Genomic DNA, 26254 nt, shown 5'->3' on the forward strand with positions numbered 1-26254 from the left:
CCTTCAGCGACTGTTCCAACATGACATTCAGGTCTCGTTGCACCTCACCTTTTTCTAAACTGTCCGATAATAACCTGCTTTCCTGTTTTTGTGACCAAAGTGAATACCCTCACATTTATCCACATTTTATTATATTTGCCAAGTATTTGCCCATTCAGCCAGTCTGCAGCCTCTTAGCATCCTCCTCACAGCACACATGCCAGCCAGTCTAGTGTCATCTGCAAATTTGGAGATATTGCATTCAATTCCTTCATCCAAATCATTAAACTATTTTGTGAACAGCTGGGGTCCCGTCACTGAACCCTTGGCACCCCACTCGTCACTGCCTGCCGCTCTGAAAAGGACACGTTTATTCCAGCTTTGTGCGCTGTCCCGGAATTCACAATTCTAAACTAGGATTGAAAAAAAGCAAGCCTGAAAAAAGTTGTTTTAATATGGTTTAAGTGCTTAGTAGTTAATGCCACCAGACTAGAAATAACAACGTTGTGTTAAATTGCAATATGGCAAATAGTAAAACAGAGCTCAAACGTGTCAACACATTGTTATCACAAAAATAACTTTTGCTTCAGGAAAAGCAATTTAACCCAGTTGCAACTCTTGCTCCATACTGTACTTCTGGCCTGCTATACTTGTGGCCTTTAATACCCTCTGAACCAGCCTAGCAAACCACTCAGCTCTACTCAATCACTGCAAAGTTCAACAAGCAAGCTAGACACATTATTGATGGCCAATTTATAATCAGAATGGGATTAATTTCAGCTCAGTCAACCCTGCAAAGTCTTCCTCTCTAATTCCGGAGGCTAGTGCAATTCGGAGAACTGCACTACCAATTAATTCAGAAACAGTCTAAACATAGTTAGATTCTCAGTTATAGACACCAACAAAAATTCCATCAATTTTTCCTGACGATCATATATTGACATTCTTTCAGTGTTGCATTTGTCTATCCAGTTCCATTGAAGGAGCCATTGGACTGAAATAGCTGAACAAAAGTCTATTTGCTATATTTTCAGGGATTTGTAGAATTAAATGGAGGTGGTGGGGAGAAGCTCAGTTAGATCAGTATTTTAAATGCCTAGGATGCAGATCCAATCAATCAACACCAACAGCTTGGAGTTCAAACCCCTTTCCAGCTGAGGTTTACTCCGGGCCTGAGTCAGCACACTGCCCAGTAGTAAAAGCCAAAGAAAGAAGCACTCTGCAGTGTGTAGGTGAATAATTACCCTTCAGGTATAGAACTGAAGTGTTAAAAATGAATGCAGACCTACCCACGGCCTCAAAACATTTAAACACAAATAAAAAAGAGACATGTATGAGCAAACTTTTAAAAAATAACAAATTTCAATAACACAAACAAATAACTGGAGAAACTCAACTGGTCTGGTAACATGTGGAGAGAAAGCAGACTTAACAGTTTGGGTCATCATTCTTGCTTTGCTCTCTCTACTGATGCTGTCAGATGTGCTGAGTTTCTCCAGCTATTTCTGTTTTTGTTTCAGATTTCCTGTACCTTTTTTTTTTCAGAAAGATGTTTTATACCTGTTGCTTTATGCCCTGACAGCATCTTGCCTCTACAACCATCATTTCCAGAACAGATGTTTCTCTTAATGAATTTTTTGAGTAATCAATTTTCTTGGCAGCTAGACCTCTCAACATATTGTAACCAATGTAACAAACTTCCAATGTGAAAAATTATCATTTTTTCAGTGACAGACATCAGCTAGGTTAAATGCATAAAAATAACTAGTGACCAGCAGATGTATCAAGTAACACTAAAATTAATCATAGTACTTAAGATGAAACAACTACAGTAGACAGTAACAGGCAAATAGAGGATCAAAGAGAAATTGTAACAATCATTGTCAAATAATTTAAGCTATTTTAGTGGATGCTTACTTTATTCTGAAAAATAACAAGCCAAATTTTGTAATAAAATCAGGGATTTCATGATGATAGCAGAAAACATTCAAAGCAGTGGGCCACCTAGTGGTGAAGCAGATTACACCTCTAGGTCCTGTTTGTATTCATTTAATTGGAAGTAAATGGATCGCAGATGTAATTCAATGCAGAGAAAGATGAAGGATGATGTAGAATAAAAAGAAGTGTAACTTAAATGGTGAGATCCCCAAGATTGGAAGAATACTCAATAGATCCACCTATGTGGATCCCTAAAGATGCAAGCGTGGCTTAAGTCAGAGTTACAGGATGATTTTTCAAAAACAAATTAAAAGATATTCTTAAGAAATTATTCAACTGCATGCAATTTTTCTGTTATCAACATACAGCCACAGAGTGGGTGACTAGTAAACTCTGTGCCAATGATTAAATAATGGAATAAGCTATGTGCCCTTATTTTAGTAATCTCCAATGGTTATGGGTAAGGTTTGTGTGGAACTGAGTCACACAAATCCAACTAGGTCCAAGGGTTCAGATTCAGCTTATAGTTTGTATTGACAGAATCCCTTGGCTGTAAATTCAATAACAGAAGATAATGAAACCAGGGAGTTGTTTATTATTACTTAAACCTCCAATATAAATCTGGCCTTAATGAAGGCAGGATCAGACTTCATGTTTAAAAGGGCTACTGATACTAGTAGTTCACATTTAAAGAAGTCACTTGTAAAACTAACACAGTAGGAGATGATCTACAAAAATCTGGAGTGAGAGTACAAAATGCAACTCAGTAAAACTCAATAGATTGAGCTCATTATGATTTTAGTACAAAGATCCCCTGGTCTAGGACAGCCTAATAACGTGAATGTTAGATTTCCACATGGTCCTTTGTGTGACTTATCAACTGCTGTCCTCCAGTTTATTTCAGTTGAAGCGAGCAGCTCTCTAGTATCCAATTTATAACAGTGTTAGGTTATGGGGATTGTAAAAAAAGATAGACACATACTAGATAGAGTTTTTTTTATTGGGATTATAGCCATATGTGCGATTTATAGGCATTGGAGATTTTGAATTTAATCAACTCAAGTTAATGTATTCTAAATTATTCACAAAAGTGTTATCTATTTTCCAGCACAGACTAATCCCCTGAACTCTCAATTTAAATAGTGCAAATTAATGCCATAGTCCTATTGAATTTTTTTCATAGAAATGAACAGGAATTTTAATAAAATTACTGAGGACTTCATGACCATTGATATTTTCATTTACGATGCGTATTAATTTACCTGTTAAAATGTGCTGCTAAATGAGAAAGGCTGTAAATGTACTGATTACACACGGTTTGCTTTTGAGCATTTCTGCTTGCTTACCACATTAAATACTCTCAGGAACCTAAAGCGTACAAATTAAATGACATTAGGGCTTTTTTAAGGACAAAAATGGACCAAATTTTATAAAAGAAATAAACAAAGTTTAAGTCAGGTAGCGACCTACAAGGGCTGTCCACTCCATCAAACGTGGAAACCTGGAAATTGCCATCAGGATGGTCGTGGCTCCTCCAGAATCTCTCACACACACACAGACTAAACTCAAAAAGTTCAGGCATCTCCGTTCTGATGTAAATGAAGTTTTAAATGAAGTGCTAAGTCTTAATTTAGGCCAATAATGCCTCTGGCATTGAAAATTAAACTTTACACACAGTCTCAGTGCATCAGATTTTAATTACTGTTGGAAATTTAACAAACTTTTGTTTGGATTTTTATCATCTTTACCTCTCACTTGCACTACAAATTGAATCATTGAAGGCTTAGCTGCCTAACACTACACAGTACTTAAACCAATGACCTGAAAACTGTCGTCATCACCACATTCACTGTTCTAAATTAAACTGTAATTTCCAAGTTAGACAGCATCTCATCACTTCCTGGTGGTCTGACTGTAGCCTAATATCAGCATTCAAGATATTCACTATCTTTGTTGAAATGGCTGTAATACATTAAACTTGGTCCATTGACAGCTTTGCAAAATGTGTGTTGGTGATTCAATTCCATTCTAGGGAGAACAGTCTTGATTCTTGTCTTCAATCCTGGACTCAGACGTGAACTCAGTACTTCCTCATTTCGTCAATTGAGAGAGAGAGCATGCAACTTAAGTAAAAAGAAAAATGGAAAGTAGGGGATGGGGAGGGAAGAAAATATAAGCGAGCAAGATCAAGTCAAAATATTTGAGGGCCTTGCCTTTTTTTGTCTCTGTTGAAGCTTCAAGAATACCCATCTTCAGATGGTATCTGACACAATTTTGTAGCAGATGCACACCTAATTCAAAGTCCCAGGTCACAAATGTGGTACAGAAGACATGCTGCTGTTCATGGATAATAATCTATATTATAGCAAAATGTTACGAACAGTTACATCTTCAAAAAGTAAAGGCTGACCATATTGAAGGAGCAGATGCTAGAATCCATACTGAAAACAAATGCTGGAGATCACAGCAGGTCAGGCAGCCTCCAAGGAGAAAGACAGCAAGCTAATATTCTGAGTCCAGATGACTCATCAAGTCTTGAAACATTAGCTTGCTCTCTTACCATATTGAACTTTGCTTTGAGCATTATAGAAAAATCCTTTTGTTTCATTTTGCATAATGCAAGTCAAAGGTATCCTGAGCTTTGACTACATTTTGAAACATCAGTTCTATTTATCTTCATTTCTTATTCATAGACAGTAATAATTAATAGTAAGTTGTCATGGCTCAGCTATGTTTCTGTATTCCTTACTGGAGTACTATAATTTTTTATCTTAATATTACAAGAATAGGAGGCACTAGGGCCAGTGATTGTCTGCAATCTGTGGATCCAGCTTACTGCTGACTGGAGCAGTTCTATAAAGACGACCAGGCATCATTGACATAGCACGAGGATAAAGAGGCTAGTTTACTTTTTTCTCCCTTTCTCTTTGACTGGATCTCGTGGAAGGTTTATGATAAGATACACAAATTGGCAGCATAAAGGATTTTTAATGCTTTCAGGAAGTATTATTAGAGAAAGATTTATTAAAAGGTGACCAAAATTGGGAAATAAATATGTACCACGGTACACACTTCAAAAAGACAAGTAGAATGGAAGAGTAGCCCTGATAGTAACAGACAATTTGGAGTACAATAGTGAAAAAGGATTTTGTCTTAGAAGATCACAACATAGAAGCGGCATGAGGGGAAATTAGAAATAACAAAGGTCAGAAATGGTGCTTGCAGTAATTTATATAAACCCTTACTAGTCGTTACAATGTTGATCAAAATATTAAGCAAGAAATAATTGGGGAGTATAACGTTGGGAATGAAATAATTGAAGAGTATAACAAAGGCAATTAAAAAAATTGAGTCTTGAATCATTTGCACTGCATAAATAAATTTAGGACAGAGAGTCAGGTCAACATGCGAGTAGAATACTTTTGCTGCAGTTTCCTGGAGCGATATGTAACCACTAGAGATGAAGCCATATTTGACCTAGAATTGTGTTATGAGGCAGGGTTAATTAGCAATCTCACTAAATGATCATGAAGAAGTGATCATAATACAATTGAATTCCATGTTAAGTTTGAGAGCAACATAAAGGCCAAAATGTTCAATGCAAAGCCAATTCTGTGAGCATGAGCACAGCTGATTGGGTAAACAGACAAATATATAGCAGTTAATGAACACAGAATCATTTGAACAATGTTCCCCAACATATTCAACAAAACACATTCCATTAGCTCAGCAACAAGTATTCATCTGTGGTTACTAAGACAGATAAAGGCAGTATTAGCTGAAAGTAGAGGCTTAAATGATTGCAAGTGCAGTATATTTCTGGATTGAGTGTATATAAACAACACTAGATGACCAATAAATTCATTAAAAGGCAGGGAAAGAAAAGCTAGCCAAACAATACAAAGAAACTGTAAGAGTTCTTGCAAGTTTATTATAAATGAAATAGCTAAAGTAAACATTAGTCCTGTGGAAGTACGTTTAGACACTTAATTTTTGCAAAACCCACAGAAGTTTGGATTCATAAAGTTGTAGAAGTGGCAGAATGTAATCTTTACTTAAACTGAGATGGCGGAAAATAAATAACACCATTTTGAAGAGATCTTTTAAAGAATTCACCAGCCTACCTTGCCAGAATGTTTATTTGCAGTTGGCTAATAGATTGGGAAGATTAATGTTGAGGAAGTCCAGAACTAGGGATCACAGTCTAAGAATAAGGGTAAGCCATTCAGGACTGAGATGAGGAAGAATTTTTTCCACAGTTGTGAACCTGTGGAATTCTCTACCAAGCAAGCTGTTGGGGCCAATTTGCTACATATGTTCAAGAGGGAGCTTGACAAAGTCCTTGCAGCAAAAGGGATCTGGGGTATTGAGAGAAAGCAGGAGTGGGATACTGAAATTGCGTAATCAGCCATGGTCATATTGAATGTTTGTGCAGGCCCAAAAGGGCTGAATAGCCAACTCCTGCACGGTTTTTCTACACACATTTTCTGCTAATACCACCAATTTGTCAGCACCATTTTATTTACTGAAAAGGTACAACTCTCTCCTTCTGGTTTAATACATTTGTGTTTTAAGGACAAGGTACATGACCAGGTAAAGGAAAAACATCACTACTGGTCTAAATGATTATACTTTAAGCAATTTGACTCAAGATCAAACAAACATAGGCAATAAAAGACATTGCAGTTAAGGATTTGTGTCCAATTTCTTAAGGAAACTGAAGTGAGGGGTGCAAAACAATATTTAATTCATAACTTCAGGATTCCTCGGACTAATAAAAAAATGAAATAGTTGATTTGAAATTACCAAGATAGTGCTAAACTTCATTGGCCCTTCACTTTATACCACATAAATTATGAAAAATAGTGATGTTTAAAGCATTACACGTGATAATTATACATCATGCCTGTATGTCAAGTCTTTCCATGAGCCTCTCACTGAGCTGATAGACAAACATTCTTGCTCAAGTGGATACCCAGGGTAGTTGAGAGGCACACCCAGACTTGATGGTATAATAGAGATACATTGAAAATAACTGATCTTAGTCATTTTTTGTAATATTAATTGATGAGTGCATTTCTTAAAATTACTTTCAGCAACAAAACATTTAATTATTCACCAACATTGTGACAATTTAAGCAGTTGTCACTGAAATGCACAGACATTAAATGTTAGGTAGTCCTTTTCATTTGACCTGAAAATGAATCAGATTGTAAGATAACACCAGAATCTAGATATATATCCTGTAAAACTCATACCTGCCCTCAGTCAAAAAGGATTTGTTCTCATCATGTTGATTATGAAAAATAACTCTGTTAGAATATTGACTGAGATGCATTAGATTAATCAATGATAAGGGTGACAAAACTTTTGATTGGCTGAGATCTCGTGCAAAATTCACACAGTTCGCACTTAGCCTGATCTGAACTGTTACTGTGAAACAAGAGATTCACAGGCATGAACAGAAAATCAAAAAGTATTAAAAATTCATAGCTGTACTGTAATTGCAGACATGAAGAAACTACGTGTGCATTTCTATGTGCCGAGTCCTCTCAATCATTAAAATGGCCAACTCCTTTAGATCATGTGGAAATCTAATACTGACTGGCAAGTCATGACCTTGCCCTAACTGGTAAACTGCCAACAGTTCTTGTGTTATTGATAGCAGCACTGAATGAAGTTAGATATGGCAGTGGACGAGTATAAATAAAACGTGAGTCTACATTGACTTCCAATCACACTTGCCTGATTATTACTCAGTTATATATGTGCTGCAGAGTTTTGTTAGAGTTCTCCTTACGAGCCTAGACTATGGAATTTGGGAGGCTGACTAAGCAGCAATTTTATAGGTATAGTGTTTTGATATAAATACATTAATGGTTTAAACAACATCTTCAGACTTTTAACAGAAATTTTTCTTCAATCTGAGCATTACATTTGCAGTCATCTCTGAATAAAATATTAAAACCTTTATGAAGCTCAGAAGTCCAAAGCACCAAGGTAAATTTTGCTGTCTCAGTTACCTCTTTTCCATATGTGTTACTTCAAAGAATGTAAAATCAGCAGCTGTGATGTGCTGCTTCCAGAAGTAAAGCACAAAATATCTCATTATTTTGAAGGTTATTACTATTCCAAAACTTGAGCCAAACTGCGTAACACTTCAATAGCAAATATGTATGTGCAGAAAATGTTTCTTTACACAATGTGAAGTCATTTTAAAACAAAATTGACAGAGTCCTGAAATTTTCACTGTATCATCAACAGTCACAACAGAATTTTCCCTCCCATTTCCAACCTTAGTGTACAAGCAAGTTCCAGATGTGGGGTACTTCAATGTTCTCTTCAAAGCTCCTCCTTTTGTTGAAACATTGTTCCTCAGTGATAAACTATAATTATCTGGCCTTTCTCGATAATTATGCCAATGACATTTCTTTCCACCACGAACATTAATCCCATGATCACAGCGCATATTTTCAAATCGTTTGCCTGAACATCCTCCAATTGAATAATAAGCTGACAAGTATTCTTATTCAACCCCTGATGATAACTAAGTGCTACCCTAGGTATAATCCTCATCCTGGCTAAGTCAGTACGAAACCACGAAATTTGCAAATGCTAAATTTCAATGAACACTTCAAAAGCCATAATCTGATCAGAAATTACAGGTCTCCACTTCATTTGCTCTCACCCTTAGGAAATCCAAAGGATGCAGATTCTAACTGTACTGTTATGCCTAGACTTGTCTTCTCCAACATACAGCTTATCCGAACCTATGCAACATCCTGCTCAAAGTACATCTCAGTTAAAAATCTGCTCTGAACATGTGCATGCTGTTCCACTGATCAATCACCTGAGATTTCACAGACCTCCACTGCTCTCCTAACCTACAGCAGCATATCCAAAATCAACACCTTCTTGCAGGCCAGCCCACGTACTGCAGTTCTGATATGTTTGAACTTTCTTCCACCATTAATGGCAGAGCTCGGAGTCACCTTGCTCACTCACTATGGAGATCCTTCTTTAAACCACTGTACCTTGCTTCTTTCCCTGGTCATCTTTAAAAGCTTGTGCAAGGTTTCTCTTTTGAACCATATTTTGGCATCTCATCCGCAAGTGCATGGCATCCATTTCTTCTGCAAAAGTTCATGAGAAATCTTCTAAGTTAAAGCTATTTTCCAAATATAAAAAGTTGTTGCCTGTTCCAGTATGCATTCATTTCATTTGACTATGTTAAAACCCATTATCTTTCCCCAATAATATTTCATTAGTCCAGTACTGTGAACGTTTCAGTGGTCATCCAGCTAAATGGGAATTAGTATTCGAGACTTTTCCTGCTTACCCATGTTTGGCAGAAATTGTGGAATAGATCAGTAGTGGCTGGAATTCCTGATGCGTCATCCATAAAATTTGCTACAAAACCTTCCTATCACTTCATGTTCAATCAATATATTTGACTGGACAACGCATCATGTTTAAATCGTGGTTGGATTTATCTTTTATTTTGATTGAGTTGATATATCTGGAACAATCAGCAAACCATTTAAAAAACAGAATGGCCATAATATTAGTTATATTAATTCAAAGTTATTTACAAGAAGCAATAGTTTGTGTGGAAAAACACAGCAGTCTTCGCTCCTGGTATTTGACGGCCTTGCAAACTTTCAACCAATAGAAGTTGGGTAGTGATCAAAAACACCTAGTTGACTTTTTCGTTCACTAGCCCCACAGACTTGATCGAATTGTACTGTCCTCATTAACACTTCAGCTGCTCTCAGATACAGAATGCAATCCTTTAAATTTACTTGGTCGGGAATGCAGGAGTTCATCTCCTGTCCAAGGAATGTGGATAGGCAGGTTGTTTTCCTTGAAGTTAATGGCAGGCAATTAACGGCACTCCAACGTGACCAATAACTGGAATGTACAGATTGTTCACAAATGAATATAAAATATTTCACCAGGACTTCTAATGCTCATAAATGGACTCTTCTGATCCACAGAAGTCTTTCAAGCATCTCTAGAGCACCTTTCCGAAGATTTTGCTATACTCTAATCATAAATGAGAAAGCAATATCCCCTGATTAGCTAATGTAATGATATCATGCATTGGAGAGATGATAATTCAGAAAATGCACTCCATATAACAATATACCATAGCATCCTTCAAATAAAATATCTCCTTAAATGGACTAAAATTCAGCTTCTAGGAATAGATTTAAAACCATACAAGTTATTTCATTCAATAGTACAGATTCAGAAAAAGCCAAATTGCTCCCAAACACTTGTACTGTAAATTCTAACATATTCCATTATAGGGAAGGATTCATCTATTAGATTTGCATTCACAGTCAAGACAGCAGCCCCAACAGCAAACAAATGCCCAGAATGTCTGTAGGCGTTCAGTTTCTCACATTAACTTCAGGAAGTCAGTAGAAACCTCAGAAAAATGATAAGTAGCTCCTTACTCCAATCATCTGCCATGGTTACAACAATCCAAAAGAATGTTTCACGGAAACACAAACTCCATTGCTTCTTTAACTGGTACCATGGAATCTTGATATTCATCTTTTTGCTTAATTCATTCACAGTATTGGAACATTGCAAAGCTGCATTAATTTCCCATCCTAATTGCCCTTGACAAAGTGATAGCAATCCATCTTTAACATCTAGTTCATGATGCAGGTATATGCACAATACTGTTTTGCAGTATATTCCATGACCTTGACTCAGTTACAGTAAAAGGTGCAACAATCAAATTCTACATCAGGATGATAAATGGCTTGAAAGAGACTTGCAAGTTAGCATGTGCCTGCTGCCCTTGGTCTTCTACATGATTCAGGTTGCAGATTGGGAAGGTGGTAGTAAAACAGCCTTGCTGAGTTGCACATTTTGTGGATGGTACATCTTGCGGTCACTGTGCATTAGGACTGGAGGGAACGAGTGTTAATCATAAGACCTGCTTTGTCCTGAATTGATGAGTGTCTTGCATGCAACTGAAACTGTGCTCATGAAGGTCAGGTTAAAAAAAAAAATACACCTTCACACCCCTATCTTATGGTACGCAGATGGTGGAAAGGATTTGGAGTTATTCATCGCAAAATTCTCAGCCTCTGAGCTACTTGTACCGATAGAGTTTGTATGCCATTTCTCACAATGATTAATTCTAGGTTAATGGTTGGAGACTCAGCAACAATACTGTTTCATGATAACTACAAAATGGTTAGATTCTCTCATTTCAGATAGTCATTGCCTGACACTTATCAGTGTTATTTGCCACTGATTAGATCAAGTCTGACAGTCATCCAAGTTAGGCTGCGTGTTACAATGAACCGCTTCAGTATCACAGGAATTGTTCATTCTATTGAACGTTGATGGTTTATGAGGCAGTTGCACAAGGTGTACCCAGGAAGTACTGAGTGATGCCCTGGCCTGAAATGGTTTATCGTCAACAACCACAACTATCTTCCTTCATTGTATTCTGCCAGTCAATGAAAGGGTTTTCAGCTGATTCTGACTTGCAAGGATTCCTTGATGCCAAAGGCAGTCACTCTCAGCTCACTTCTGGAGTTCTAGTTTGGGCCAAGGCTGTAAACTGATTGGGACCAAGTGCCCCCTGCAGAATCCAAACTAAGCAGGTCATTGGCAGGTAAGTACCCTGTTCACCTGTCAACAACACATTTCTATCACTGCTACAATCATAGAATCCCTACAGTGCGGGAAAAGGCTATTTGACCCAACGAGTCTGCATTGACCTTCTGAACAGCATCCGACCCAGAGAAACCCCAACCTTATCCCTGTAATCCCGCATGGCTAATCCAACCAGTCTATACATCCATGGACACTAGACGCAAGAACTGCGGAGCATAAATTGGGATCAGATGTTCTCAGGGAAATGCTCAACAGAAATGTGGAGGTTGTTTCGGGAGCAGTTGCTACAAGTACTGGATAGGTTTGTCCCACTGAGGCAAGGAAGCGTTGTTAAGGGGAAGGAACCTCGGATGACAAGACATGTGGAACATCTAGTCAAGAGGAAGAAGGAAGCTTACTTAAGGTTGAGGAAGCAAGGTTCGGACAGAGCTCTACAAGGTAGCCAGGAGGGAACTGAAGAATGAACTTAGGAGAGCTAGAAGGGGGTATGAAAAAACCTTGGCAAGTAGGATCAAGGAAAATCCCAAGGCGTTCTATGCGTATGCGAGGAATGAGAGGATGGCCAGAGTGAGGGTAGGGCCAATCAGGGATAGTGGAGGGAACTTGTGCGCGGAATCAGAGGTGGTAGCGGAGGTCCTTAATGAATACTTTGCTTCAGTATTCACCAGTGAGAGGGATCTTGACGTTTGTGAGGACAGCATGAAAACAGGCATATATGCTCGAACAGGTTAATGTTAGGAAGGAGGATGTGCTAGAGAATTTGAAAAACATGAGGATAGATAAGTCCCCTGGGCCAGACGGGATGTACCCAAGGTTACCACAGGAAGTGTGGGAAGAGATTGCTGCCCCTTTGGCAATGATCTTTGCATCCTCACTGCCAACTGGAGTAGTACCAGAAGATTGGAGGGTGGTAAATGCCATTTCCTTGTGCAAGAAAGGGAAGAGAGATAATCCTGGGAATTTAAGACCAGTCAGTCTAACTTCTGTGGTGGGCAAATTATTGGAGAGGATTCGGAGAGATAGCATTTATGATTATTTGGAAAAGCACAGTTTGATTAGAAATAGTCAGCATGGCTTTGAGGGGGGCAGGTCATGCCTCACAAGCCTTACTGAATTCCTTGAGGATGTGACAAAACACATTGATGAAGGCAGAACAGTGGATGTGGTGTATATGGATTTTAGCAAGGCATTTGATAAGGTTCAGAAAGTAAGGAGGCGTGGGATTCAGGAAAATTTGACTGTCCGGGTACAAAACTGGCTGTCCAATAGAAGACAGAGGGTGGTAGTAGATGGAAAGTATTCAGCCTGGAGCTCGGTGACCAGTGGTGTTCCGCAGGGATCTGTTCTGGGACCTCTGCTCTTTGTGATCTTTATCAATGACTTGGATGAGGAAATGGAAGCATGGGTTAGTAAGTTTGCTGATGACACAAGGTTGCAGAAGTTGTGTACAGCGTGGAGGGCTGTTGTAGGTTGTAACGGGACATTGACAGGATGTAGAGCTGGGCAAAAAAGTGGCAGATGGAATTCAATCCAGAAAAGTGCGAAGTGATTCATTTTAGAAGATCGAATTTGAATGCAGAATACAGGGTTAATGGCAGGATTTTTGGCAGTGTGCAGGAACAGAGGGATCTTGGGATCCATGTCCACAGATCCCTCAAAGTTGCCACCCAAATTGACAGGGTTGTAAAGAAGGCGTATGGTGTGTTGGCTTTCGTTGGCAGGGGAACTGAACTGAAGAGCCGCGAGTTTATGCAGCAGCTCTATAAAACCTGGTTAGACCACACTTGGAATATTGTTCAGTTCTGGTCACCTCATTATAGGAAGGATGTGGAAGCTGTAGAGAGGGTGCAGAGGAGATTTACCAGGATGCTGCCTGGACTGGAGAGCAAGTTTTATGAGGAAAGGTTGAGGGAGCGAGGACTTTTCTCATTGGAGCAAAGAAGGATGAGAGGTGACTTGATAGAGGTGTACAAGATGATGAGGCAGAGATAGAGTGGATAGCCAGAGACTTTTTCCCAGGGTGGAAATGTCTATTACGAGGGGGCATAATTTTAAGGTGATTGGAGGAAGGTATAGGGGAGATGTCAGAGGTAGGTTCTTTACACAGAGAGTGGTGGGCATGTGGAATGCGCTGCCGGCAGTGGTAGTGGAGTCAGATACTTTAGAGACTTTTAAGCGACTCTTGGATAGGCACATGGATGATAGTATAACGCAGGGTATGCAGGGTACTTTGATCTTAGTAGGATAATAGGTCAACACAACATCATGGGCTGAAGGGCCTGTATTGTGCTGTACAGTTCTATGGACAATTTAGCATTGCTAACCCATCTAACCTATATATCTTCGACTATGGGAAGAAATCAGAGCACCCAGCGGAAACCCACAGACATGGGGAGAACATGCAAACTCCACATAGTCACCAAGGCTGGAATCGAACCCAGACCCGAGTCACCATGGTTTGGTGCAGTAATTGGCTGGATTAGATCTGTCCAGCTTATTTTTTTATTATTATGGACAAGACAGAATATGGCAATGCTGTAGATGTGCTGGGACAGTGTCTCTAGCATGGGCTCCTTCAGAATGCATGGCCCAAAGTCTTTACAGCAGCCAGTGCTTAAGTTGTTTCTTGCTATCATATGTAGTGCATTAAATTAGCTGAAGAGTGGCTTTAGTGATCTCAGACGGAAACCTAAAATGGTTTAACTGAAAGATTGCAATTTAGCATTTTCCAACACTGCAATCCAGAGTCCGCTTGGAAAGTAAACCCCCATCTGCCTCAAACAGAAATGCAATTGCTGGACAGGAACTGAACATTTTAAAATAAACTTATAACAAATACAAATCAGGGGAAGTCTTGATCTGAAAGGTGACCTTTAAGGTACACAAGATATTAGATGGCAAACCAATAAAATTAAACCATTTTACATGAGTAGGGAATAGAATAATTTGCAGTCATTTAAGAATAAACAAAGCACCTGACATAAACAAAAAGAAAATTCAGTGTTTGAAAATGATTTGCATATTAAGTGGAGACCCTGACTTGCAAAGAAAACAAACAAACCAGGGAATTTATTCCGAATCATTTTTCTTCCCCTCACAGATCATTATATTGCCAACTAATTGAAAAGACACATTGGAAACTCAACCTCAGTTCACCAAATTACCTGAGCAATTCTGTTGATTACAGGTTCGGGATTCGTATCTTTAAAAAGTAATTGAAAAATTTTATTAAACAGAATTCCAATTCCTCTTTTTTCCTCCCATTATATATAAAAAATGATTTTTTTCAGTTCATCCATGTTTATTTAATTGGATAAGGTGATTTATAACGGAGTCAGTACTAATTGCTATCACTAATTTCTGGACCAAGATGCCACTCTCGAGACTTCACACTCAGGATGGTTTGAAATGGGTGATTCATAGGACGTAAACTACATACACATATTTCAACTAAATAGATAGTAATATTCAACATTTAAAAAGTAAAGGAATTAGGAAAGCTAAAATTATTCAGTGGTTAACCAATAGTGCATCAGACTTCTCTCCATATTTATGCAGCTAATTTTCCACCGTTCAACAATACCTGCAAGTTGAATTGCTATGACAAGCATCTTTCACATCAAATCAGAATTTCACAGTAGTATAGAAATGTAATCTTTGTAACCCCTTTTTAATAATCCTTAATTGTGACAGTTTTCTTTAAAACTTTAGTTAAGAAATTATAAAGTAATAGGCACAAATGTAGTCACACATAATCTTAAGTGTTTCATGAAGAAACAAACCTGTTAGCCATTAAAACAGCACGGAACTCAGCTTGACATTTAAGCTGTGCAATAAAGCTTAAAACCACATTTTTAAAGCTAACCACGTGCTATCCTTGGATTTGCACTTTGACTCCTTTGAAAGTATCTTGAGAAGTTTACCTTTTAGCAGGCCCTGGGCTCAATGCGTCTAAAATTACAAGCTCACAGTCTTGATTGAATTCCCAGAGTGTCTTCTGTAGGTACACTGAAAGAGCAAATGCATCTTCGTCCTGTGGTCTTTGATGGTAAGTCATGGAATATCAAAGCAAGTTACAACTGTTAAAAACGTTCACAAGTAAAATATGCAGTGTTATGTTAGAGTTTAATTATGGTTTACAATGCTCTTTGCAGGTGTTTTAGTATTGCAAATAGTTTAAAAAATATAAAATTACCAAAATAAGCTTACCAGGAAGATGATTATCAATAAGTTAGTAAATAATTCAAATCATGTGGACAAGTAGTGCCTCCCCAGCCAAAGGATAGTTAATAAATACTATCCAATTTGACACACTGGGCATTTCTTTTTTATTATACATTTCTGGACAAGAAGTTTCTTTAAAATCTATAACCAACTGAAAATTACTTGGAGTTGTAAATATTCAGCTCACTCAAGTTCGAAATTATAGTTTTAGTGCTTTCATCAATACCTACTAAATGATTACTAAAAGAACCACATCTACCTTATTTTTACAGATGTACACCAATTGCCTTCGCTATACTTAGCTTTATCCGCTTAAAAAGTTTTGACAGGACTTTTCATGTTCTGGTTTTGTGTATTACTAATTGGTTACTGGAAGGGTTTTCAGTTTTTCACTTTCAACCGTCCTAATAAAAATGTCCATCTGAAAGAGACCAATTTTATCCAGCACTCATTTGAATATACTTTCTATTCAAAGTATTGCATGGGATGTAGCGTGTCTGAAAAGCTTCAGTTAGCATTGCATTACAAATATAAAAATATTCAAAAGCAAATTTGCAGAGCTCTATCAAGTAACTGAGAGCATCAGAGATGGGAGTGTTTGAAGAAGCAGTGTAGTATGATGGAATGAATAAGCTGGTAGATAAAAGGACAAATATATAGGTGACATACTTTAATATATCAACCTGTCCACAAATCATTTTGTTATGTTCACATGAGCAACCAAAGCAGACCATACAGTTTATAGTTTCAGGAATGTAAAGCTATGCTGCCATCAGCTGTGATGTACAGAGTACAGCTTTGACTTAAAATAAAATAAAGTGCCACAATGCAAACTCAATCACAAGTTTTCAGTCCGATTTTTCTTAGACTGCGCCATCTTCTTACTTTGGAGAGGGAACAAAAAGGAGCAAAACAATAGCACTGGGAGAATACAGGCCTGTTCAACCTCTGTTTAAAAACAGACAAAATAAGCCAAGAACTTTAAACTTTTGATAGCACAGCCAGACTTCACAGAAACTATGCCCAAGTTTCATAACTAAATATAAGGGTTGCAAGGATTGTTTGCAGCATCCATTCTCATTCAAAACATTTGTAAAATTGAGATTTCAACCTTGGTAACAGGACAATACAAGAGTCACTTTAATCACACATCTCAAAAGGAGATCAGTCTTTTCATATAAGTGGGATTTCCTCAAAGCATGGTATAACAAACACTATTGAATCAAATCAAAATAAGCAGACTTTGCTCCAATAAATAAGAGTTTGGAAAAAAATTTCAATACAAATTCTGTTAAGTGACTGACTCTTCAAAAATAATTTCTGCACAAAATTTATTCACTAAACAAAAGCTGAATTTGCTGTCAAAACCATACAATTAATCAATATTTCACAATATAATTTCTGGGGAAAAGGATTTCCTCTGAAGAGGAAATACACAAAAGGCATTTCAATACAAAATAGTATTTTATTTATAATTTCCAAAGAAAAATTTGGGAATTAACCATTTCAAATTTTGTTTCCCCCACTTCAGAAAAGCAATGAATCAAAGGAAGCAATGCAACCTGGAAACTAGTTGCTACAAATTAACCTTTTCTTTCTCGGGTAAAAATAGTTGAATGTGTTTGACAAAAGTTTGAATTCAAAAGCTGGAGTAGGACTTTTGTTTTTTTCCAGTGAACAAGAAAATGCGGTCATCAACTCTTGTTCCATTTGCTAATCCATCCAAGAAAAATGCCCATCACATTTTTCATACATTCTATACATGAAACTTCAGCTATCATCTGAAAACACATTTACACAGCCATAGCTCTTATGTATCTAAACATAGTTTGAGCTTAGAATGCTAGGAGCAGGAGGGTAAAGTCTAAACTGAATGGTTTCTTTCCATGCTTTTAAAATTTGACCCAAACTTGTGTGGATTCGTTTTACCCTTGTAATTTTTTTTTTATTATAATGATATTACAAGTGCTACTTAAACAGTTTTCTTTTGACTGCTGTTGCAAACTTTGGGTCAGATGCGGCTAACGACATCAACGTATTTGCATTTTCAGTGGAAGGACAAAAGAAGCCCATTGGCATCTACGGCACCCACAGCCCGAGTGTTTCTCTCCTCCTCCATTTAGAGGTTGTCCATTTGACTCTAGATGCCCCTATCCATTTTCTTGTGCTGACAGAAGCTGGCTTCAAGTTCACAAAACGAAGTAGATGAAGTAGTGCAAGTTAAGTGGCTAACTTTTTCGTTCCCCCCCAACTCCCACCCCCATAATGAAAGCTTCTGAGCCAACATCTAAAAACATCCGTTAAAAAAACAGCGGGAATCCGTTCAGCCAGGTCTAGGGGGCACAAGACAATGCAGCAAAAGTTTGTGGTTTGTTTTTCTCCCCAAAGTGCTTAGTGCAGAAGGGTCATTAGCACACCAAGCACGGTCTTTTCCCATGGCGGGAAGCGCGTCAGAAAGCTTCATACATTGCATTGTGCAACATTGTGGTCGGGTCAGTGCTGTTAAAATGATGCGTTCCATTTTCTAAATGTCTTTAGGACTGCTTGAGCCGCTTGCGGGGAGGACCGAGGAAAGGGCATTGAGCTGATGCTAGTGACCGGTAAGCTTCAGCCACCAGATGAGGGTGGGACAAAACCATAGATTTCCAGCCAGATGTTTCCATTACATCAGATGCATGGCTGTAAAGAAGAAAGAAAAATAAGTAAATTATATACATACACATACGGTCATTAATGGTCAATGTATCAATGTCCATTGTAAGGACAAGATATCCTTTTTGCAGTACTTTGCTGCAACTTAAACTTCTTCATATAGACCCCATAATTTATACATTTAATTTGCTTGTTGAATTTTAAAGAATCATAATAGTTTTAACAAAATGCCATTTGTGGACTACAGAACTGGACACACAGTCAAAATAAAACCAGCAAATTTACTACTTTGCCAATATTACGTCCAAGCGGGAAACAGAAAAGAAACAACAAGGCAGAAAAGTGCCTACTATTTCATATATGCAACTTTAAAAGACTACAATAAGGAGTTAATGGGCTACAAACAGGAGCGTACGTCCATCTGATTGCTATGCAGATTACCTTAATTTCACCTAAATGATGTTAACGAGAGTTGGGAAGCTCTTCTGGCAATTATAGCAATTTATCTGTATGTGGCAATAAGCATTCACTCATTCATATCATTTAAGCAGATGAGACAGCCCCTTTCCATTTGACTACAAGTACAATTTTTAACTATTACAGACTTTAAATAGCTTAATGATAATTTTGTTTCTCAATCACAGAATGGTACAACATAGGAGGCAACTATTTTGTATGTTGTCTGTGCCCAAATCTCAGGGCCCTCTGCCAATCCCTCTTGCCCATGACTTCCCTATAACCCTACCAATTTATTTTTATCAGGCAAATATCCATTTCCCTATCGAAAACCAGAACTGAAATCCATCCTCACTACATGCACAGTGCATTCAAGATCACAACTATACACTGCGTGAAAAAAGTTCTCTCCTGTTGCTTTTGGTTCATTTGCAAACCTCTTCAAATAGTTGTCCTTTGAAAAATGAAAATATCTATATTGTCCAGAACACACAGGGTTTTGAACATGCCCGACAAATCTTTCAACTATCTTTTCTTGAAGGAGAATAGCCCTTCTTCAATCTATTCGCATAACTAGAGTCCCTCATTTCTGAAAACATTGAGAATATCTTGATCCCCTCCAACAGCTTCACAGCTTTCCTGAAGTGCAGTGTTCAAAATGGGTCAATAAATATAGTTAAGGCAGAAATAAAATGTCTTATAAAGGCTCACCATAATTTCCTTATTAGTGCATTCTTAGACTTTGATTTATTAAAACTCAGGATGCCAAAAGCTTTTTCCATAGCTAACCCAAGTCTTATGATACAATGATCAGTGACCCCAAAATGTTCTCTTGTTGACACCTGACCTATCATCTCATTTCCCAGAACAAGATCCAGCAATGCTTCTTCATTTATTGGGTCAGAAATATACTGATCAAAAATTCCTCTGAACATATTTCAGAAAGTCTTCCTCACCCTTGCTGCCTTTACACTACTACTGTCCCAGTCTACATTAGGATATAAAAATCCCTCAAAAATATTCTATGTTTTTGCACTTTTCTAATTTCCTTGCAAATTTGTTCCTTCCCATAATTTACCTACAGAACACACCCAGTATAGTAACAATGCCTCTATTTTTTTTAAAGATGCAACCAAATAGATTCTACTCTCGATTCCTCCAGGTGGTGTGCTCTCCAGAACTGCTGTATTCTCCTCAATCAATACCGCTGTCCCTTATTCTTACTAGCCTTCTCATACAGTCCACATTCAAGAGTATTTAGCATTGAATACTGCCCTTTTTATTGAACCAGGTATCGAGTATTGCGTCTTATTCCCACTTTGCTATCTGCATCTACTGCTCAAAAACAATTACTTGGCCCCTCTCGGACATTCACATTATGAGCAATGCATGGCTCATTTATGCTTGACTGCATTCCCTTGCCCCGACTAATATCTATTACTTTAGTTCAATTGGACTCTTCCAATTCTTTGCGTGCCTTGATTTTCCTCTTGAAATGTTACCTCCTGGTGCCCAGTCCTCTGGCAAGTTAGTTTAAATTCTCCCTAACTCTACTAAGGAGAACAATGGTTCCTGTTCTCATCAATTGTTTCATGCTCTACAGGTCCAAACTGCTTCAGAAGTTATCCTGACACTGCAAGAATTAATGTCTTTCCTTTTCTATCCAAAAACACAACTATCCACTCCAATTCAGAATTTTAGTATTTCTACTCTTCAGCATTTCATTCTAGTAAAATTAGACCCAGGACATCAAGTTGATTTGACTCTCAACGCCGAATCTAATACCAATTTAATCATTTATCAATTTAACTTCACTTTATAATGGATCAACTTGAATTAAACTAAAAGCTCAACACGAATACATGCACCTTAAGTGACTACTTCACCTGCAACCTCACTTCAATAGATTTTCCACTCAGCACAAAGCCACTTTGCTCCAATCCAATCCCAGGCATCTTTTTTGTTGCTCTGTTCATGGGTCTCTCCGTTTATGCTGCTCTTCCCTACTTACGGGTACATGATACTACCTCTGGCCCCCTTGCCTTTCCTTTGAACTTAAAATTTCAGCTGCCTGGGGTCAGGCTCCATTTACATGTGCTTCCTCACATCAGTCTACCGCTCAACGTCCTTCATGGAGTCTCAGTAATGCCCCAGGAATGATAACTTCATTCATTCTCCCACCTCAGAATTGAGGTTATGAATCAACACATTAAAATGCATGTCCGTAAAAACTCAGATGATAAAGCCTTTTTCTATTCAACCGCAAATGAAATGTTTAGATAAGAGTCTACACAACCTGCTTTTAAAACTACAGAATGAATTAAAAATTTGAATGGAGTAAACAATGGTGGATGACAAATTTACTCTCGCATACCAAAAAGTTTAAAAAAATAAGGACTGTTATCTTTAAGTTTTCTTTCACCAGAATTTGGTGCAATCTCCACTGGGCTGGAATTAGTGTTAGTAAACAAAGAGTGAGTATTAGTAGAGGATAAAACATTACAAAATTCCAATATCTAATTTGCATCAAATATAATGCCACATTATCGTGGAAACTCAGTGCAATTAACACAATTATCAATAGTTAAATTATTAAATTTACAGCAGGCAATTTTGTCCAGTAGCTTCCATTTTAGTCGAGGGCCCTCTGGTGGTAGAGGTACAGCCCCTACCACTGGACCAGGAGGCCCAGGTTCCAGTCCCACATGGTCCAGGAGTGTGTCATAATAACTTAACAGATTGATTAAAAAATAGATGAAGTGAATTTTTTTTTTTTTTTTTTTAAATTCCATTCTAGTCAGAAGACAAATCCAGCAATTGAGCACAAAGTCTAGGTTGCTTTCTGTTGGACATGGCACTAAACCCAGCTTCAACCTGCTGCACCAATGACTCAGATTTATACTGAAGGTCACATGGCATTTTCCCCTCAAGCAAAACTATCAAATAACTAAACCAATTAAGTGGCTATTCTTCTCATAGTTGTCTGTGGTGTTTTGCACTGTGTCCAATGGCTGCCACACTTACCTCCTCAATAGTTAACTTATTTGATGAAAGCACTTTTAGACATTTGTGGAAGACATGATCAGATGTTCCACATGTAAATGTCCTCTTCTCACTGGAATATGACCTCATGAGGCTGACTGTAACTACTCTTTCAAAATTACTAACATGTTTACCATAAATACTCGTCAATATTTAGACACTTCCACTAAATATTTGAAAACACATTTCAAAAAAAGTAGCATAAATTCCTTCTCAGATACAAAGGTCCAAAACATACAAAAGCCACTTCAAAGTAATGCAAGACATATTCCACATGCCAGACCAGACAACAACTTTAACTTTTTTTTTCTAAATATCAGAGAAATGCTGCTGGGGCCACTAGAGACACACTTTGACTAGAAGGGTACCTCCTACTTATATTCCAATCATATCCCGGCCAGCAATACACAAAACCACTGGTAGCATGGCTAGCCTATTTAAATATCCAGTTGATTGCTTACTGCACTCAAGTTGGAAAATGTGCTTCCACTAAAAGATGGACAAATATCAAGAAACCTGGACATTGTTCTTATAGACTTTAAAGAGACCTTTCAATGTAGCACAGCACAACCCTCACTATACTTACATTTGTAAAGGGGATAGTTTCAATCAACACAAACGATTAGGGCCTTGCAACTTGTCATGCCAAGAAACCTGGATAAACTAATGTACCCAAACACAATTAATGGCTCCAAAAAAAAAAACAAAAAAGAGTACTCTTTATGAAACTCAACACAAAATAAAAATCAACGTCACAATTATTCCAGGTGACTTCTGTCAGAGTTTCACAAATGTGAAAATTACTATCATGGATGTCATTTGCTATTTCGTCTGCTTAAAAAAACTATAAACAAATGAGATAACAAGATGTGGAGCTAGATGAACACAGCAGGCGAAGCAGCATCAGAGGAAGAGGAAAGCTGACGTTTCGGGCCTAGACCCTTCTTCAGAAATGGGGGAGGGGAAGGGGGTTCTGAAACAAATAAGGGGAGAGGGGGAAGCGGATAGAAGATGGATAAAGGAGAAGATAGGTGGAGAGAGGACAGACAGGTCAAAGAGGCAGGGATGGAGCCAGTAAAGGTGAGTGTAGGTGGGGAGGTAGGGGGGAGATTGGTCAGTCCAGGGAGGACGGACAGGTCAAGGGGGCAGAATGAGGCTGGCAGGTAGGAGATGGGGGTGGGGCTTGAGGTGGGAGGAGGGGATAGGTGGGAGGAAGGACAGGTTAAGGAGGCGGGGACAAGCTGGGCTGGTTTTGGGATGCAGTACGGGTAGCATCGTTGTGGCACTGCAGGAGGCCCAGGATGGACATGTCGTCTGAGGAATGGGAGGGAGAGTTGAAATGGTTCGCGACTGTAACCCTTAATACAAAACAGTTTACAAAGCTACAAATTCTCTTGTTTAAGGTAAACATTGGCTGGCATTCATAGGTGTGAATATTAGACCACCTGAATATTGTTCAGATCTTGGTGAAAATAGATACGTGCTGCTTCAGTACTGAGGAGCCGTGAATGACATTGAACAGTGTGCAATCATCTACAAATATCCCCACTTCCAAGCTTATGATGGAAGAAAGGTCTTGATGAAGCAGCTGAGAATGTTCATGCTTATGACATTACCCATTACTTTGCTAATGATATGTGCGGACTGATGGGCAGTAAGTTACTGGGTTAGATTTGAGGACATGTGCACAGGTATTTATCTAATGAGTACCATTATAGACATTAATTTATAAAATTAATATTCACAAGTAACCAAATCTTCTTCTAAACAACGAGAGTTCCTTTCTGTAAAGGGTTGGTGTATCGTTACTTTATACTGCCTAATTTGTTTCCACTTCATTGAACAGACTCCGAGAGATCGCTGATAAATCTGAAACCCAACCTGTAGACCCTGCCACATGTAGGGTTGGTAATGCTTGAAGGGTCACATGGATGAGCTGTTCAGTGGCTTGAGAGATCTCTACAACTTCTCAACTTATTTGACTTCTGAATGGACCTCCCATATTAAATTTAATGTTAATCTCACTCTGTACACTTGCTCTACAGCCATATTATTATATTCTTCGCTCATGCATTTTATATGATACGATCTGCCTGTACTGCACACAAAACAAAACTTTTCACTGTTCCTAGGTAAACGTAACAATAATTAATCAAATCTGCGTGCTTTCAAAATCTCTGAATGTGGTCTGTGTCTTTCTAAATGAATCTTCATCTTGATCACACACAGTCCAGAGACTGGTATGAGTGGTGGGAATGTTCAGCCTTTTCCTGGATTCAGTGAGGACATTCCAAAGTGTCTCCAACATCCTCAGACTTTCATTACATGTAAGAGTTCCAGGTAAAACAGTTACTTTGAGGATCTAGTGTCAAGGCATCTGAATGAACGGCAAGTCATGCCCAACTGAGCTGGTTTTGAGTGATTAGTACCTCAACGCTGGACACGTTGGCTCAAAGGACACTTCTGTAAAGTCTGCATTTCATACCAACAAATTTGGAGGATTTTGTGAAGTTGGAACTGGTCACAGATCTCCAATGCTGCAAGATACCTATTATAGGTTGTCCAAGTTTAAGGCATACAAGAGCATGTGAATTACTGCTGTCCAATAAATAATTACTTTAGTCTGAGGTTTGAGATCCTAGTCTTCAAATACTTTCTCAGCTGGCCATTTGTTGGGTTGGTATAACTGTATATACTAGCAACATTTCAGAGCTGAAAATAATGTTACTTTGCAGCACTGCCATTTCATTTGTAAAGACATTTTAAAATATATGTTGTAATTTGTAGTTTTTTTAAAAATAATTATCAGTCTCCATTAATATAAACGTAATTTTTTTTTTAAAAACAGAAAACTTGGCAAGGAGAAGAACCTAATGGTTATAACTTTATGCTTCTAACCACAGGTGTCACTCAATATTAAATTCCATTAAATCTCCAAAGCATCAACATTTTCACTTGTATGAAGAAGCTCTCACTAACATTAGAATTTCACTGCTCCCTAGATTGCGTTCCAAGGTTAGATCATCATAATAGTGCTTGAAAATGGAATTTATAAATTTTTAAATCTTTTTTTGAGAATCGTTCATTATTGGGCAACTTTTAGCAATGCAATACAAGAATTCACAACTCAACTTGATTTTTGAAAAGTCCTAATTATCTCCAATGCAGAGTATGAAGGAAAACTGGCTAAGAATAGTTTATTTCTAATTGGGTATTCTTTTCTTTTGCCCAGAGGACAGAAAAGAACAGAAGGTGGATCTGCTTAAAATTAGAATTGAGAACATGGTCCCTTCAATCATGCTGAACACAGCAAGGTTTGTGTATCTTATGCCGACCTACCAAAACCAGATGGTCGCAAAATGCAGTAACTAACAGATTAGTGATCATGGCGCAGAAGCTATTCTTGACTCAAAAAATAATCATAGGTCTAAAAATGGGGTTGCATTCACAGTACTTTAAATTTATCTACACTCATGACTTTTAACTGCTTAGATTTTTGTGTTTTTCATTTGAGCCATTCTCACTCATCTACCTTTAGCACTTAACACATTGCATTAAACGTTAGCCTTTGATCATGCTGAACTCCTACACGCTTTACCATCCCCAATTAATGGGTGACCAACAAATATACAGAAATCTAATCAACAAGACTATAGAACTTAATTTGCAGGTCACAAAAGATGCATCCTAAAGCATTACTTTTAAAAAAAATCAACTACAAATCCCTTAAACCTCCATTACAGCATAATTTAATGCACAAAAATGTGAAAGCATTGCTTTTTCACATCACTTGCTAATACGGAATTTTCACAAAATATCAAGATTGCAGTTTTATAACATCGCAATCAGTAACAAGAATTCTTTTCCATATAAATGAATGCACAATTTTAATTTGAGAAATAGACAAGAGGTAAATGGGGAAAAAAAAACTAACAAGTCATCAGTCGTACTTAGCTCGTAAAAAACTGCCAGATTAAAGATAGATTTCTACTTCAGAAAAAAATTGGGATTGAACAAAAACACACCCTAGATAAACTTACACCTAAAGTGATCAGTCTGATCCAAGCAGGGAAATCCAATGTGTTAGGCAGTCATTAAGCCAGTCAATAGGAAATACAAATTTTTCATCCAAATATGTGCTCAGTACAACACCAAGTATTTTACTGTTTTTCATTGCCATTAAACCTAATACTGAAGTGGAATTATTAAAAGAAACCATTAGTAGTCATTTAATTCCCATTTCCACCAGGTATAGAAGAAAAAATGCTCCATTTATTCTTCAGATACATTTTGCACCTCACCCCAGAACAAGAATCTT

The 26254-nt window shown here is 37.8% G+C and overlaps 1 protein-coding gene and 1 long non-coding RNA gene across 2 annotated transcripts in view; both read right to left on the reverse strand.

The window, feature by feature from the left end:
- The window catches only part of LOC125486576, a 135934-nt gene that overhangs the window by 49878 nt on the left and 59802 nt on the right, over window positions 1-26254 (reverse strand). The window lies entirely within an intron of this gene.
- LOC109929183 (speckle type BTB/POZ protein) overlaps window positions 16442-26254 on the reverse strand; it is a 44292-nt gene continuing 34479 nt past the window's right edge. The window contains exon 8 of the mRNA XM_020528978.2: window positions 16442-18465. Coding sequence (XP_020384567.2) covers window positions 18321-18465 — 145 coding nt within the window. The 3' untranslated portion in view covers window positions 16442-18320. The remainder of the gene's footprint in view (window positions 18466-26254) is intronic.

Source organism: Rhincodon typus, chromosome 30 (assembly GCF_021869965.1).
Source record: "Rhincodon typus isolate 14 chromosome 30, sRhiTyp1.1, whole genome shotgun sequence".
Lineage (NCBI taxonomy): Eukaryota > Metazoa > Chordata > Chondrichthyes > Orectolobiformes > Rhincodontidae > Rhincodon > Rhincodon typus.